The sequence below is a fragment of the Alligator sinensis genome, unplaced genomic scaffold (genome assembly GCF_000455745.1).
Source record: "Alligator sinensis unplaced genomic scaffold, ASM45574v1 scaffold65_3, whole genome shotgun sequence".
Taxonomy (NCBI): Eukaryota; Metazoa; Chordata; order Crocodylia; family Alligatoridae; genus Alligator; species Alligator sinensis.
This window is the reverse complement of record NW_005842203.1, coordinates 1740793-1758497: the sequence shown is the minus strand read 5'-3', so window position 1 is coordinate 1758497 and position 17705 is coordinate 1740793. Positions and strand designations below refer to the sequence as shown.

Genomic DNA, 17705 nt, shown 5'->3' with positions numbered 1-17705 from the left:
GCCCTTTTCCCTGTGGGGCTGGCCCATGCCCCTTTCCCGCCCATTGGGGCAGGGCTGGGTCACACCTCTTCTCCCCCACAGGGCCGCACAATGCCGCCTTTCATTTCCATGGGGTGGGGTAAAGCTTCTTTCCTCTGTGGGGCTGCATTGGGGCTGGCTTGCAGCCTAATCCCCCTCCCCGCCCTCCCCCCATGGGCCAGATGGTTACTCCTGTGCCTGCCCAGGCACTGGATTGGGAGCAGTGGCTAGATCTGGGCCGCAGATGGGCCAGGCAAAAAGGTTGAGCACCATCAGTTTAGACAGCTCTGAGTCTTTCTAGTTGTTTGAAACATTTTGTCTCTTTTCAGGTCCCAGTACAATGGTCAGATATGGTCACTTTAAAAGCCAGGATGACCAATTATGGCCTACCTAGATACCAGTGGCTTACCCATGCTTGGAATTTCTTTCAAAGGGAGGTAAGAAAATAATTGATTCATTAAATACAATAGTGTGAACTCAGTAAGTGGCACTTTCCTGTTGAAGGAAAAGCTGAAAAGGTGAGACTTTTCCTGTAAGCTAAATGAAGGCCTGTGGATTGGTGCTTTCATCAAGAGAGCATATGACATTAACCATCCTAAACTTTTGCAGGTTCTAAACATATAGAAATTATGTATATTCATAATTTCATCTCCCCTTTTCTTTTTTCATAATTTGTTCATTATTCCAAGGATATGCTATGCTATATTTGCATCTGATCTATATCTAGAGATAAAAGTATATATTTTTAAATTAATGACTCATAGACTTGCATTATAAAAACCTCACCAACCTTGGGAATGTAGTTGCCCCTATTTAGAAAACCTAGTTTCTGGATTACATTTGCAAATCAAGTAAGTTTTAAAAACAGGTGATGGTATAGTATTCATTGTATAATTTGTATTATCATAGTGTGTAGTATTCCTATTCTGTTTTGTAGGTGCATGCATAATTTAATTTAATTTTGGGTGCAGCTTGCAATATATATACACATGCAGCAAAAAATAAGAACACTCTTAACGTGAAATAATTACTTGCTGGAAACCCTAACCTCCTTGTATTCTTCAGTAAAATTAAAGAAAGGAGAATTAAAAGTTGTCCCCTTCTACCTTACATTTAGAAAACAAACTTTCTTTGCAATATTTTAGCATTATTGCACTCCTTTTCTTACATGCTCTGATTTTTAGCTCCCTTTCTACAGACTTGCTACATTTGAGTTACTGGCTGGAAAGGAGTATGAAAGGCAATCTAAGCAGTTGCCAATACTGTCTTTTGAGCTGTATTTCCATAAAACGGTCAGTTTTTACTTCCTGCTACCAGGAGGGAAAAAAACTGGCTTGCAGTTTCACATCTTTGCTTCATAGCCTGTTGAAATACAGATCTGTTTTTAAAGAATGAACTATTATGTCACTGAAACTTGGAAGTGCACAAGGTAAAAGTCATGAACCCCAAATATATGTTCATGTGCAGGAAAAGAACTACTTAAATGCCTGTCATTGTGTTGCCCATTCTGAAATGTTGAAATCTATCATTGTTATACAGATTTCCTGTTTATTTAAACATTTCCTGACTATACTTGATTAGTCTCTATTTGTGTAGAACCTGCAAGAAAGAATAAATAAAGGTTTAGAAGACTTCAAGCATTTTTTTCTGCTAAAACTGTTCAAATGGTACAAGAAACAAAGTAATCCTTCATGTATAGGTAGACTGAAAGTCCTTTGTTTTTCTCTACCTGAAGTGACTATAAACAATTCATAGTTATAGTGCTTCTGATTTCCATGCATGCAGCTTTACAGTATCCTTGTCTGAAAGTATGGGATGACTGTAATATTGGAAAATTGTTTCTATTCAAACATGATTTTAAACAAAATGAAAAAAAGAACTTCCCTGTCAAAAAAATACCCAAAACCCAAATCCTAACTTTTTTGGGAAAAAGCCCCTTTATAGTGAAATTTCTCATGTTCAGTCTATGACCAGAAGAGACAATCTGGAGAAAGGCTAAAGTTAATTGGACAAGCTGTTTTAGCACTACAGCCTGCTGGCTGCCTAATTGGTGTGGTCTCATTTTTGAGCATTATGCAAACTATTTTTATCTACTCACTGCTGAGATGTTGTATGTGAGAGCCTTGTGTGCATGACTGGGCACCATGCATAGGGCTGTTTTTATGAAGTTGGAATGCAAATTTCTTAGTTCATAAAGGATTGGTTTTTATCAGCTGTGAACTCTGTCTTTTGTGTTTTATGACTTCCAGAAAAGATGCTATATCCATTTTATCTCAGCTTTTCTGCCTTTTCCTCTCTTGCATTATTTAAAGACCTATTTGCTGGTCTGCTAACCAAAATGGTTGAACCTGTGGCTGAGAAGGCAGAGATAGAGAAAGAAAATTGAGATTGGGAGGTCACTGACAGAGCAGATAACAAGAGAACAGAAACAGAAAAGAAAATAAGTTTAGGAAGGATAACAAAAGGCTAAAGGTTTGAACTGTTTTCTCCTCAAACACTTCCTATGGATTGTTTATTCACTGTTTACCTGTGTGGAGAGTAGGTAAAAGCTAATCTAGGATTTGGCTTATGACAAGACAATAGATCAAGGGTGTCAAACTTGAACCAGGAAAGCCAAGGCTGTGACTGAACTCCAACTGGCTACATGTATCAAAGACAATAAAAAGTATTTTTTTAGATGTGGGGAGCCAAAGGAAAAGCAAGGGTAACATTGGGCCCCTACTAAACCATATGGGACAACCGACACCCAGGAAAAAGCCAACTTGCTTAATGGGTATTTTGCATCAGTTTTTCACCATCCCCAAGGCATGGCCCTGCTCAATATGGTATGGGATGGCCAGGGTGAGGGAGAATTTTTACCCTTCATTAATGTAGACCATGTGAAAGAACACCTTGAGAGGCTAGACACCTTCAAGTCAGCTGGCCCAGACAGCTTGCACCCCAGGGTACTTAAGGAGCTGGCAGGCGTCATGGCTCAGCCACTGGCACAGATGTTTGAGAACTTGTGGCACTCAGATGAAGTTTCTGAAGTTTGGAAGAAGACCAATGTGGTGCCTATCTTCAACAAAGGGAGGAAAGTAGATCCAGGGAACAACAGGCCTATCAGCCTGAACTCTATCCCAGGGAAGATTTTGGAAAAAATCAAGGAGACCATTCTTGACAAACTGGCTGATGGTAACATCCTGAGGGATAGTCAGCACAGATTTGTTGCGGATAGGTCTTGCCTGACCAATCTCATCTCCTTCTGTGACCAGGTGACATATCAACTGGACAAGGGAGAAGAGATTGATGTCATATATCTTGACTTTAAAAAAGCTTTTGATCTGGTGTCCCATGATCTTCTCATGGAAAAAATTGGCCATTGTGGCCTCGGCTGCATCACAGTCTGATGGCTGGGGAATTTGCTCTGAGGTTGGACCGAGAGAGTGGTAGTTGATGGAAGTAAATCATCGTGGTGCTCCGCGACCAGTGGGGCCCCCCAAAGCTCCATCCTGGGGCCTATACTCTTTAACATCTTTATCAATGATGTGGACATTGGTATCAGAAGCGGACTGGCCAAGTTCGCCATTGACATCAAACTTTGGGATAAAGCGTCCACACCTGAGGACATGATGGTGATCCAGGCCACCCTTGACAGGCATGGAAAATGGGCAGACAAAAACCTGATGGCGTTCAACACTGAAAAATGTAAGGTACTCCACCTTGGGGAAAACCCCACCCCTGCATCACACTTATAGGCTCAGCAGTGCTATGCTTACTACCACCACGGCCAAAAGGGACTTGGGGGTTATGATTGACCAGAAGATGAATATGAGCCACCAATGCGATGTCACAGCTGGTAAAATGATCAAAACTCTGGCTTGCATCCATAGATGCTTCTCAAGTAAATCCCAGAATGTTATCCTCCTGCTGTATTTGGCCTTGGTGAGGCCACAGCTGGAGTACTGCATCCAATTCTGGGCTCCACAATTTAAAAAGGATGTGGAGAAGCTTGAGAGAGTCCAGAGGAGAGCCACGCACATGATCAGAGAGCAGGAAAACAGGCCTTATGATGAGAGGCTGAGAGGCATGGGACTCTTCAGCCTGGAAAAGGGCAGGCTCAGGGGGGATCTGGCGGCTGCTTATAAGTATATAAGGGGTGTGCATCAGGATCTGGGGAAATGTCTGTTTACCAGAGTGCCCCAAAGGATGACAAGTTCAAACAGTCACAAACTCCTCCCAGACCATTTCATACTGGACATAAGGAAGAACTTATTTACTGACTGAGCCCCCAAGGCCTGGAACAGACTGCCACCTGAACTCCTAAGAAACATTTGGACGTTTATCTTGCTGCGATCCTTTGACCCCAGCTGACTTCCTGCCCCTGGGTCAGGGGGCTGGACTGGATGATTTTCCAAAGTCCCTTCCAGCTCTAATGTCTATGAAATCTAGGAAACTCATTTGGCCCTGTGGGGCAGAATCAGTCCATGGGTAGGCCAGTCCCACAGGCTGGAATGGGCCTATGGACCACCCTCACTTCTATTCTGGGACTTGGCATGAAGAGGCGGGCATCCTGGGTGCTTGGCCGTTGCCAGAGGAACAAGTCATGGTGCTGGGCTCCTTCCCATAGTGGTGCTGGGGATTCAGCACTATGGCTCTTGCCTGGGCACTTGGCTGTAGCCACAGGAAGTTCATGTCCCCCCATCAAGTCTCTGCGTTGGATGACCTGTCTCTGCAGGCTGTATCTAGCCCATGGACCATATGTTTGACACCCATGGAACAGAGAATCTAAAATGGATAGAAAACAAAGAGAAGAGGAAGTGGTGGTCAAGCCAAGATATGTTGGAGAAGAACGTAGGAATGGTGTCTGGTATTTATCCATTGCAAAGGAGTGGGTCATAGAGGGTGCCTCTACACAGGCAGGACACCTGCTCTGATGTGTTCTATTTGGGACGCTTCAATAGCCTCACGGTCACATGTATTCAACATCCCCATGTTTCAGAATAGCACTGTGGGTGCTTAACTAAAACTCGTTGAACAAGCTTTAAAGTGCCCTCGCTGGTATTTTGAAGTGTGGGACACTGAATACACAAGACAATACAGGCATTTTCAAATGCCCCACCTTCTGCACTCCCTCCCCTCCCCCACTCCCCGGAACATGTGTATAGGCACCCAGAGAGATTGTATGAGACCAACACTTTTCAACCCTCTGGCTTGAATACAGCCTGGAAAAACACATTTTTCTGTTGCAAATTTTTTGGTAGTAAATTTGTTTCTTTCATTTTGATGAAAGAATACAAGTTACACTTCCTGTTGATTCTGAGGGTCTTCTGTTGCTGTAAGAGTTCCTACTAAAGTGACTTTTTTCCATTTTTCTTTTCTTTTTTAGTGTCTTACCTTAGATTATTTAGTTCTTTACTCTTTCCTTTCTTTCATTTCCCCCTTTACATTCTCTGACAAATCTTTTCCTGTGCATGCTGTCTCCATTCTCATCCAGATTTACCCATAGCCTGTTCTATTTTTGCAGGGATACTCCATGCCAGTAGGGCTTTGTTATTCTCCCCATTATAGGGACAACAGTAATACTTGATGGGATGATTTCTCTGAAGCACCATCTGGCAAATTGGTTGAGAATAAGGCTAAGTAACGATAGTCAAATAGCCTGAGGTTGAATCGATTCAATTTTTGCAGGTTAGTTTAAGCTGTGTAGATTGAACTGATGAGCATGTGAACAGACATTCACTTTTGATTCTGGAAATGTAGCCACATGCCTGCAGTAGCCCAGGCCAGAAGCTGGAGGGGGCTAGAGCTTGCCTCCCTGCTCCACTGGAGCAGACAGTTTGGGCCAAAGCTAGCCTGCTCACTTTGCAAGGGAGGAGGGGTGGAGGTTGCAGGGAAGTACAAAACATCCTGGGATGCTGAGGGAATGTGAATTAAATTTGAATTTGGAGGGGATCTGGGACAAAAGTTCAGTAAAACAATTTAGCCTAAATCAACTAAGTCTGAAACTACATCCATCCAGGTTTATCTTAAACTGGTTTTGGCCATTTTGAAAGCAGTTTATGTTCACTGAACTTCTGTTGTGTTACAGACTTGAACTAGTTTATGATCATCACTTATACCAGTTCGTGTAATTCCTGTCCCTAGCCTTAAAGGACAGATTGCAGTGCAATGTAACTGGCTATTGGCTACTTCTATCTCCATCTTATTTTAGTTAGATCTCTGGGCACAGTAAAGTAATCAATAAAACATGGCTGCCAGAGAAAACCAGTAGTATCCCATATATGTTGGGTTCATGCAAATGATTTAAATAGGTTTAATTTGTATTTGATAAGGTTGTTTGCTGAATAGTTTTTATGACCAAGGAGCATCATAGTGTAATTACTCATCCTGGCTAATCTTTCCTTTGCAGTTTAAGTGCTGTGGAGTAGTGTACTTCACTGACTGGCTGGAAATGACAGAGATGGACTGGCCTCCTGACTCCTGTTGTGTTAGAGAGTTCCCAGGATGTTCCAAGCAGGCACATCATGAAGACCTTAGTGACCTTTATCAAGAGGTAGAGAGAGAAAATGCTTGAATATTTCAAATTATATTTCAAACTGTCTCCTGTCCATGTTACTGGTATGTTCCAAGCATATAAAGTGTAACATAGAAGGGTTTTTACTGAAACATGTTTGGAATGAGGTTGTTCAGGAGCGGACTGTGATCAAAGCAGAAGAGCAGCTAATCCTTGCTCTCTACCTGCTCCTCAGACTGGAGTTCCCAGTTTGAGGAGTGGACAGGGGGCTTTGCTCTGCTGTGCTCCCCTCATTCCGTCAGACCAGTCTAAAGGATGAGCAGGGAGCAATACTTCCCTCCTGGACTAGACCAGACTTCAGTCTTGTAAGAGAGTTTCTCTTGCAGGGGAGTTCTTTCAATTTCACAACTAGATCGTTCTCCTAAAGGGGGCATGTTTCCCACAGGAGAAATTGAATGAACATTGAACACTTGCAGTTTATACTGGGAGAGCAGCAATTCTTCCATTAGAAATATAGGGCCTGGATGTGGCGAATATTAGATTTTTCTGTTGGCCATCATAGATAGTAGAACTTTCCCTAGCAAATCAAGGTTGTCTAAGTCATGGTAAGTAATTAAAGGACCAGGCACAAAAATCAAAAAGATGAACTCTTCAGGGAGGCAAAATTGCAGAAAAAATTCTTTCCTTGTTGTAACCTAGTACCATTCGAAATAAATGTATGAAGTAGATCTGTGGAGTAAGCTGATGATATTGTATATGGTCATTTTTTAGCATAGAAGTAAGTTTCCAAAACCTGATTCAATAACCAAACACTATTTCTGCCATTAAAGCAGTAGTAAAAGTGCCCTCGCCCCCTTTAAGGCCCTTTTAAACTACCATAGGTTTAAAATTGTGGTATAGTAGATGCGAGTAGAACCCTTAATTGATAACTTTGTAAACCTGAAACATCAATACCATACTGAATGATCATTACAAATGGTTATGGAGGCATTGGTTTGTCACTAACATGGGATTTGTTCCTGAGTATGTTTATGCATTTATTAATTTTAAGCTACCATCTAAGAGCAGTGTTATTAAGCATAAATAAAGCATATACATGTGGGGAAAACAGAGATGGCTTGATATTTCTTTTGTTTTAGAATCTGATTTTGAATGTGAATCAGAGCAGAAATGCAATAGCATCATTAAGTGGAAGGAGACAGCCTAGATAGATCTGGTATAATTTGTCTCAGTTATATGTCTGTTTTGCAGGAGATGGAGGGATTAATGCTATTGTTCTTCATTAATGGTAGTTTTGTTTAGGCTGCAAATGAACTGAATTTGAATACTGCTGTGGGTGAGCATTTTTTAAATTGCGACCAGCGTGTACCTTAGTCTTTCAGCTTTATCTAAAAAGTATTAAAATACAGCCAATTTCTTTCCAATTAAAAACAAATTTGGAAAGCAGTATTATCACAACCGTGCATCTTAGCAGAGGGAAAGGATGCCTAAATGCCTGCATCAAGTTCAGTTAAAAGTATTTTGCTGCAAAGGTCTAGTTTTCAAATTAAAAAAAAAACAACAGACTTGTTTTCTTTTCTTGTCTGAGTCTTATCTGTGTTGTTGTTCACAGGATGAACCTGTGAAATGTCTGTGTCTTGTTAATGTGCTTGGCACAAGAAGGATGTCTGAGTACTTGAGTGCATTCTGAAACTTTTTTTGCAGAATGTGGGAATTGAATTCAGATCCTAACTATGAGCCCTGTGACTTCAATGGGAGTTCTGGAGCTTGTGTAGAATCAGGCTTTTAATCAAGCAAACTTAACACTGTGGCATTTTGAATAAAGATTGGTTTCTGGAACCTTTTAGCATGATTGAAATGCTAACAGGATCATGCTCAGTGTTTGGAGACTTATTTTTTTTTTGCCATTGCTCAGATATCATATGAAGACTGTTTCAAATAGCTTAGTAAGGTTATATCACAGAAATAAAATTTTGAACATGATCAGTCCGGTGGGTTGTTGATTTTTTTCCAACTGCTACTGTCTCTTTTTGTGCTTCCATGGCACTGTCCTGTGCAGATCTCTGCCTTTGAGTGTTCACTTTCTTGTGCTGTACTGAAGACCCTCCTAAATCTCTATAAAAATCAAGCTCTGTAAAAATTAGTGGTAGGATGGGTACGGGCTAGACTGAAACAGCTGATCTGCCACTCTCCCCAGCACTATTCCTGGTAAGCCCCGGAATTGATTCAAAGTGGAAATCTGGACAGAGAGCAGCTTGGAGTTGTATTACCTCCCATTGGTTCTACTGAGCAGCTGCTGAAGGATGTGGCCAGTGACTCAGTGAAGCCATGTTGTTAGAAAGAAAGCAGTGGAGTTGATAGGATTTCCCACAGGACAGCTTCCATTCCTACAGCTCCATGAGACCCCTCATTCTCTCTACCCCCTCCCCAGAATCCTCTTTCATAAGTGGAAATGGTTTACAGAAATCTCTGCAAGGCTCCTCTGCATCTCACAATAGTTTTTCTGCAGAAAGAGCACAGTCTGACTCATCAGTGGATATTTTTGTTTGGTCTGAGAGATCCTGTTCAGTGATTACTGGCATTTCTAGAACTGTAGGACATTTGCTGTGGTCTGTAGAGAACTGGTTGGTCAGATGGTGCTGGCTCTTTGAATTTGTTTTCAGCCGTTTTTAAAATGTAGTACTTCTCCTGTAGTACTTTTTCCATGTACCAGTCATTGGGTATTCATGCAGAGATGCCCTGTTATCACAAATGGAAGGAGAGGCAGTCCATGCAGCAATCTTACTAATATGATATTTAGTATGTAAGCTATCTGGGGCAAAAGCTATTTTTTCCTTGTTTTTTACGGCACTGGGCTTCCTAGGTGTTCCTGCAATAATAATAAAAAAAACCTTAGAACAGAACAATAGAAATAAAATGATGATGTAGTCTCCAGGATTAAATGCTTTAACAGCCCTGAATGCCATAACAGCACTATGTCACAGAGGAGAAAGCATGATTTGTTGAACAGGGAGTTAAGTGAGATGGATGATAGTGTTATGCATGATGGGAAGATGTTCCAAACTATTTCATTATATACTGAAAAGTTTTGGTGCAATTTTTCATAGTATCACTGGTATCATTGTCACTTTTCAGTTATGGTTTCTAAAAGTTTATATTCAGCAATCTATAAAAAATGTTATAAACTGAGCGCATTACTATATTTAAGTAGAAATAGCAGATTTGGCCCTGGACAAAGTAGCTGAGTAATGAAATAGTTGAGGACTTGAAGGTATCACAATCTAAAAATCGCAAAACAGCTTCTGTGTACAGATAAGCATCTGTATCTGGCTATTTGGAATGAGGAGCTCTGAGGATCAACTCTAAATGAATTAATTTGTTATTATTTTGCAATGAACAGAGGCTGCTAGTTTATGAATAAAAAATGGGACAAGCAAAACATGTATTTGTTGATTAATAGTACTATCTGTACCCAGTATTTTCCAGGAACTGATCAAGAATCCTTCTGTAAAGGTTACTTCTTTGAATACTTCTACAGTCAGAAAGACCTTTTGGTTTAGTACTGTGACTGTAAAGCCTGAATGTAACATTGTTTTCTGCTCTGTAGCCATTTTCTATTGAAGTAAAAGTTAATGCATAATACATGTAGATAATACAGTAGAAAAGAAAACTCTGAAGAAACATTGAATAGATTATGCAATTTGTAGATTATTTAGACTGTTCTTTTAATTTCTGTCCATGGTATTACAAAAATGTGTTGTTCTGGAAAATCAAAAGGATATTAAAATAAAGTTGATTTCAGGATTAAAAGATAATGATAGTTGTAGCAAACTTAAAAACCTTAAATCTGTAGTTTAGATAAAATGATGAATAAGAGAGAATTTAGTGAAGCAGATTTAAATATTGGAAATTATTTGATTTTCCTATAAAACCCATACTGTTGATAGGCATGTAGACTAGATGAGCAGGGCTTTGGAGTGGTAAAGTATAAAGCAGATCACAGGGAGCTTGTTAGATGCTTTAAAGCCATTAGTATGTGAGAACACATTGAAATAGGATTGGGTTAGTGGGGGAGGAAGAGAGGCCTGCAAAGTAATTTTAAAGTGTGGTTTGAAGAAGAATGGAGATATACCATGATGCATCAGATGGCCAATATTAGCTAAAGGAAGGTAAACCATTGGAAGTATGAGGAAGATGTAAGTAATTTTGACTAATTGTTTATTTTGTTTCACAGGGTTGTGGGAAAAAAATGTACACTTTCTTGAGAGGAACAAAACAATTGCAAGTGCTGCGGTTTCTAGGAATCTCTATTGGAGTTACACAGATTCTGGCTATGATCCTCACTATTACTTTGCTATGGGCTCTGTATTATGATAGAAGAGATCCTGGGACAGATCAAATGATGTCCTTGAAGAATGACACCTCACAACACCTGTCCTGTCATTCAGTGGAGCTACTGAAACCCAGCCTGACAAGGATCTTTGAACATACATCCATGGCAAACAGCTTTAACACACATTTTGAAATGGAGGAATTATAAGTGCTGCAAATGATTTGGAGAAGTCGCAACTATTTGTTGGTGTGTTTGCCTCTTCTACCCTTCAGGTTCATCTTGGGTATTTTTAACTATTTCAGTCTTACTCATCTATTTCAGATAATGACTTATGAACAGATGGAGAGGCTCACATGCAAGGACACTTGAAGAACTGTCTTTCAGCTTTTTAGAAAACCGTGAAATGATTATTTTGCATATGAGAAGGATTCACTGGGCACAGTAATATTTAACTTATTGTCACAGGATATACACTGTGTAAGACACTATTTCTTATGCTGTTAGTGCTAATGACATTCTTAAAAAAATGTATCACAGAAAAAAAGAACTGTCTTCTAAAAAAAAAAAATTGCTATATTTGTGGGAAAGCAAAATGTGACTTCAGCTGAAATAGACTTTTAAACATATTTTAACTAAGCCATTGGGAAAATGTCTTAAAATGATCAGGGATATACATTCATATAAGTAAGTGTGTGTTTGTGTGTGTGTGAATCATAGAATTACAGTTCAAGTAAATGTGTTAAAGTTTGCAACATGTGTTAAAAAGTGGGGGGGTACAATTTTCTAACAGCACTTTTATTTTAGCTGTTTCTTTTAAAGATATTCTAAAACCTCTATTTTTAACATAACTGTTTGATTAAAAAAAAACATATTAAACAGAGGTTTTAAAAACCATGATTATAGACTCTATTATTCTAAATGTGATCTAATTTCTAGAAAATCTTTTTTTTAAACCGAGTTTGTTCTTTGGAATGGTTTATGTGGTATGGATCAATTTGGGAATAACATTTATAGTTTTACCCCACCTTCTCCCATTCCTCTACCCTCCCAAGCAAAAATGAAAGACAGCAAAATTCTTATCTACTGGCTTATTGTTCTGGATGTAATTGCAATAAATGTAAGAGCCTAAAAGAAGAAATTATACTATGTCTTTTTCTTCATTAAGAGCTCTCTGGTGACTCAAGTCACAAAATGGATGCAGAGTTAAAATATATTTATTGAGGTGGGAAAAGTGCATTTTACTGTATTTTTATGAACATTGTGTATTTCTTAGGATTATTTTTAAAATCAGCCAAGCTCTTGAAAAGTGTGTTTGCTCTAACAACTACCATGTTTTGTGGTGAGTGCATTTTTATGAAGTATCACAATTGTATAGATCTTTCCACTTGTTTTGAACTTGTAAAAAAAAAAAAAAAAAAAAAAGTAAAGTGTGATCTGGTAGATAATAAATCACTATTGTCTTAAATTTTGGTATTTTAAGTTGAAGAAAGTGTTTGCCTTTTTCCAGTTAATCTTAAATTTCCTTATTCATGTCAGTTTATCACAATAATGTAGAAATTGGTTGTTAGTTTTTATGAAAAATCTATAAGGGAATTAAAGTTTCAAGAATTTGTTAAATTAGAAAGTCAGTTCCTCAATTTCTTTTGAAACTCTACATGTGTACTTGGTTCTTTTGTAGCCATCATTCACTGGAGTAGAGCTATCACTATCTTTGGATTAGATTTTGGATGTTGGATGATGCTGTGAAAAAGTGATTGATCCCACTCTCCCCATTACCATACCACCAATCAGGGAATGTTTATTTTGGTCACTGTTTCATTAATATGGTCTAGCATGTTAGGCAATGGAATAATGCTTAATGGAATTTTCTTGTGGTGCTTGAGGTTAGAGTTGTCAAAGAAATGTTAACCCTTTACCATGTGAGACCTACTGTAAAGAATCCTGGACCGTAACTGAAGTAAACTTCACTCTGTGTAGCCTTACTAGCCCCTGTCCCAAGGAGATGGGCAGACTAGCTTGGGTACCTTAGCTTGAGGGGCATGATGTCCCAAACCTTAGGCCTCGGGGACCTCCTGTAGTCTGTGACCCTATCCTAAGCAACCTAGACTGGGGAGCACTAATGTGAGTAATCCAACCCTAGCCTGATTGGGAAACCATCTTTACGCTTGTTGTAATACCATTGTAGGTGCCCTGTCACTTCTAACATAACGCTTTCATCTTAGCCCTCCCAGGCTCAGTCCTTAAACCTGTTTTGGGAGAGGCTTACCTTAGGTTATCCAGACCTTAGCCCAGAGAACACTAAAAGTCCTAACTTGGGAAAGTGTGCCCACGTATTCTTAGCCAAAGAATTATAAACCTTAGCCTGGGACACCCTAAAAGCTCTAACTCAAACTTTTGCATGGAAAATTACTGTTTCTGCCATAATCATTCTCCTACCTGCACTGATTAACTCAAACCCTAGCACACTAAGTCCTGATTAACCCTGGAACTAGCCTGAGGAGCCCTACCATGTCTGCCTTGACACTAACAATTAGCTGAAGATCTGTATATAAGTCTGCCATAGCCTTAGCCCCTTAGCTGTAGCCCAGGCAGCCAATTTCATAGATTTCATAGACATTAGGGCTGGAAGGGACCTTGTCTGAATCCTAGTTTGCATAGTGCTACTAGTACCTGCCTTAGATTATGGTACCCCATGCTGTAATCGTACCCTACAGAAAAAAATGCCATCTCTAGCTTTGGGACCCCTACCATGATTGATCATAATACCTGGAGACCTGGATCTTTATGTGCTCCAAGCACAGTCCCTTGGACCTTACTCTGATCAACTCTAGGTTGAGGGGTTTATGTAATCCTAACCCCAGTTTGGGGACAGTAACCCTAAATAACCAGAGAGATTTTCCCTGAGTAACCCTAATTTGTCTCATGACTAATCCTTGCCCTAGTTCACACAGATCTTCCAGCCGTGTCCTAATCCTTACCTGGAATCCCTGCCTATCCCTCCTCTAACCCTAGCTGGAGGACACCTATTCTTAGTAACCCTAAAAATTGCTCTAGGGGTGTTAGTGTTTAGGTAGACTGTGGGATCCAATCCTAGCCCACGGAATCCTCCCCTTAGTATCCCTAACCCTAGCCTGGAGGATCCATTCATGAGTCAACCATTTATTGCCCAGGCAGGCCTCTCAACCCTTGCACAACCCCCTAGCCTGGAGGGCCTTCCTATTATTACTCCTAACTATAGCCTTCCCAGCCATAATGGGTTATTCTTACTCCAGTACTGGAACCTCAACTGTCTTATTCATAACTCAGGTGGTGCCAGCAGGCACTCTAATCCTAGTTTGGGGAGACCTAACATAGCTAAACTTAACTATAACCCTGGTTATATTACTGTGAAAAACCCTAACCCTAGCCTGCAGAACTGCATATGAGCCTGCTATACCACTGACCTTTGAAGCTGGGGAGTCCTGCCATAATTTATTCAAAGTAGAAACCCAAAGCTAGTATATGTTAATGTTCACCATCGCTTGGATAGTACTACTTTAAGTAATGGTAATATTAGCCCAGGCAACACTACCAGTCACTGCTATAACCTTAGCCTGCAGACCTTGAGCCTAAGTAACCCTAAACACCAGTTTAGGGAGTCCTATGAAGTAACCATAACCATAGCCTACTAGTCATTAGCCCTATGATGAGTCACTGTAGTCTTAGAATAGCCATACCAGCCTCTTTTAGCATGAGCCTGAGTAGCCTTTCTGGTCCCTGCCTTAACTATAGCCCAGGTACTGTCACAAGACCTTGCCTAATCCTAGTCCTACTCTAAATAACGCTTACCCTACCTAAAGGTCAGAACTGTTGCCATGGAGCATAGCTATGCACTCATTTCCATTCTGTGGCCACGTCCAGATGAGCAGGGGTATGTTCTTGCAGCAGTACAAGCAGTAGTGGCACAAACCACTACTTTGTGCTGCAGTGCACACCCCTGCACATGCCCTTTGTTGTGGGCTGTGCCCAGCTTCTCCCAGCTCCCTGCTGGGTTCCCTGTGCTGCAGGGAGGAGACTGGCTGGGGCAGAGTTCCTCAGTGCAATGCTAGCTAGCAGGCTGCTGGGGGGCAGCATGTGGAGATGCCTGCTCCCCAGTCTTCCTCCGCTTGCTGTGGAGCCCCCATGCTGAAACACACTGCGCCCCAGCCAATTGCAGAACAGATGGCTGGGGCGCAGTGTGCCTCAAGACAGGGGAGAAACAGCTCTAGGCTGGCTGCTCCCATGTCTCCATGTAGGCACAGTGTGGGGGCTCTGCAGCACGCAGAGACAGGGAAGCATGTGGAGGTGCTTTGGGCCGTCTGCTCCCCCATCTCCATGTTTGGCTTGGAGCAAGCTATTTTGGCATTGCTTTGTACCACTTTTTGCCCCCCCCCTTTTGTTACCGGGGCACGTTAACATTCTCTATGGGCACTTTGCAGCGCCACAAACTGCTTGTGCCTAAACGTCTGGATACACCCTATGGCCAGGTCCACATGAGCATGCCTTTAAAGCAGCACAAATAGTAGTGACACAAATGTGTGCTGCCATTTTGTGCCACAGTAGATGACCCTGCCCATGTGCTTTTCAGTGGGACAGGATATCCTGCTGCTCTATGTGCTGTGGGGAAGGGAAGGAGGGAGCAGGCTGGCTGGGGCAAAGGGTGCCTCAGCAGGGGCTAACCATCCCCTGTGCTGAGGCACCCTGTGTCCCAGCCAGCCAGTGACTGGCATGTGGGGGGGAGGCTTCTCTGTCTCCATATGCTGCAGAGCTCCTGCGCTGAGATACCTTGTGCCCCAGACAGCCGCTCCCAAGTTGGCTGGGGCTCAGGGTGCCTTGAAATGGGGGAGCACACAGCCTTAGGCTGGCTGCTTCTCTGTGTGCCTCAGTGCAGGGCTCCACTGTGGAGGCAGCCTGCTCCCCTGTCTCGAGGCACCCTGCACCCCTGCCAGATGCTCCACAGATGGCTAGGGTGTAGTGTGCCTCAGCACAGGGTCTCCACATGCCTCAGTGCAGGGACTCCACTGAGGAGGCAGCCTGCTTCCTCGTCTCGAGGCACCCTGCACCCCAACCAACCAAGGAGCAGTTGGCTGGGGTGCAGGGTGCCTCAGCATAGGGGCTCCACAGCACAGGAACTCACAAGCGTCTCTCCAATGCTCTGGGTGACCTTGCTCACCCTTGCAATGCGACCCCCTTTGTCTGCGGCTTTCCCCCACCGCTCCAGGGTGGCCTACCCCTGCTTCATGGGGACAAGGGCTTTGGAGCAAGAGTGGGACTTCTTTCTGGGCACGTTCCCACTGGTGCTAGGCTGAGGAGGAACTGCTGAGCCAGGGGGTGCTGCTTCCTGAGATGCAGCAGCATCGCCATGGTGATGAAGGCTGATCTGCCTTTGGCAATGCTGGCAGATAGCATACCTGGAATCATCTGCCAACTCAAAATGATCCCACACTACACTACCCCCCTGCTTCTGGGTTGAGGGTAGGGGGGTGGGGGTGGGAATCCTGCCTTATCCCCCTCCTCAGCAGGCAGAGGCACAACAATGGAGGAACTGAGCCACCTGCCCCCACCCTCATTTTTTGTAAAAAAAAATGCTTGCATCTAAGGTTTTATACATAAATATTAGGGCTATGTGAAATTTCACCGAATGTTTCGTTTTTGAAGCTATCTCAATGCATTTTGAGCTTGAAACAGCAAAATGGAAACAAAACAAAAAGCTTCAAAACAGCTTCAAAATGAAATGAGTGCACTCAAAATGTTTAGAAAGTTTAGAAACATTTCGAGTTTTGAAGCAGCCTGGTGGTGGGAGGCAGGGGAGAGCCAGGGCTATGCTCCAAGCAGCTCTGCAGTCCCATGGAGCTCAGCCTGGCAGCGGGAAGCAGAGCACATCCCTGGCTCTGCCTGCATCCCGCTACCGGGCTGAGCTCCATGGGGCTGCAGAGCTGGTCGGAGTGCAGCCCAGTGGCGGGAGGTGGGGAGAGCCAGGTCTGCACTCTGCCTCCCACTGCCAAGGAGTGCAGCTGAGCTCCATGGGACTGCAGAGCTGCTTGGAGCACAGCTCTGGCTCTCCCCTGCCTCCCACCACCAGGCCAGATGGCAGGAGGCTGCCGCTGCTGCCTGGAACAAGCAGCAGCATCAGTCTTCCCCGGCACTGGGTGTGGGCTGCTCCCAGTGCCGGTCCCAGCTGGCAGCAGCAGCCTCCTGTCATCTGATGCAGATCTGGGGTCCTGCACCTGGGAGAGAGTCTGGTACAGCCCCACAGCCCTCCTGGGGGTGTCTGGATCTGCGTGCTGGATGGCAGGTGTCACAAGTTTTGTTTTTTGCAGTTTGAGGTGCAGTTTCTGAGAAACCTCTGCACCTATCTCCTTGAAGTCTGCCAAGTTTCATGCCCTCAGAAGGGGTTACCATCCCTGCAATTTTCATCCAAATCAGGCAAGAAATGAACACGTTTTAGGCATTTTTGTGATTCCCCATTATAGCCTATGGGTAAAACGTTGAAACATGTTGAAACAGTTTTGACAAAACAAAACGATGAAATGAAACACTGTCCCTTTGAAATGGCAAAATAGACGTCGAAATGAAACAATGGTGTTTTGCACAGCCCTAATAAATATTTATACAATTAGCAGGACCATCACAGGTCTTTCATAGGTAACTTTACAGTTATGTAAAGTAGGATCTTAGAACTGCTTTTTGTGATTAGGATATAATATTTATTTGTTGAGCTCTTGTTGAAACAATATTTAATAAATGCAAATTTCCAAATCTTAATTAATTTCTTTAAATCAGGGGTTCTCAAACTTTGTGATACTGTAACCCCATAAGATAATATATAAATTTACACGA

General features: G+C 42.4%; 1 protein-coding gene across 1 annotated transcript in view; it reads left to right on the top strand.

The window, feature by feature from the left end:
* Positions 1 to 12289, top strand: part of TSPAN12 (tetraspanin 12) — a 47853-nt gene extending 35564 nt beyond the window's left edge. Inside the window, exons 5-7 of the mRNA XM_006026685.3 lie at positions 348 to 455; positions 6410 to 6553; positions 10749 to 12289. Coding sequence (XP_006026747.1) covers positions 348 to 455; positions 6410 to 6553; positions 10749 to 11054 — 558 coding nt within the window. The 3' untranslated portion in view covers positions 11055 to 12289. The remainder of the gene's footprint in view (positions 1 to 347; positions 456 to 6409; positions 6554 to 10748) is intronic.
* The last annotated feature ends 5416 nt before the right edge of the window (positions 12290 to 17705 follow it).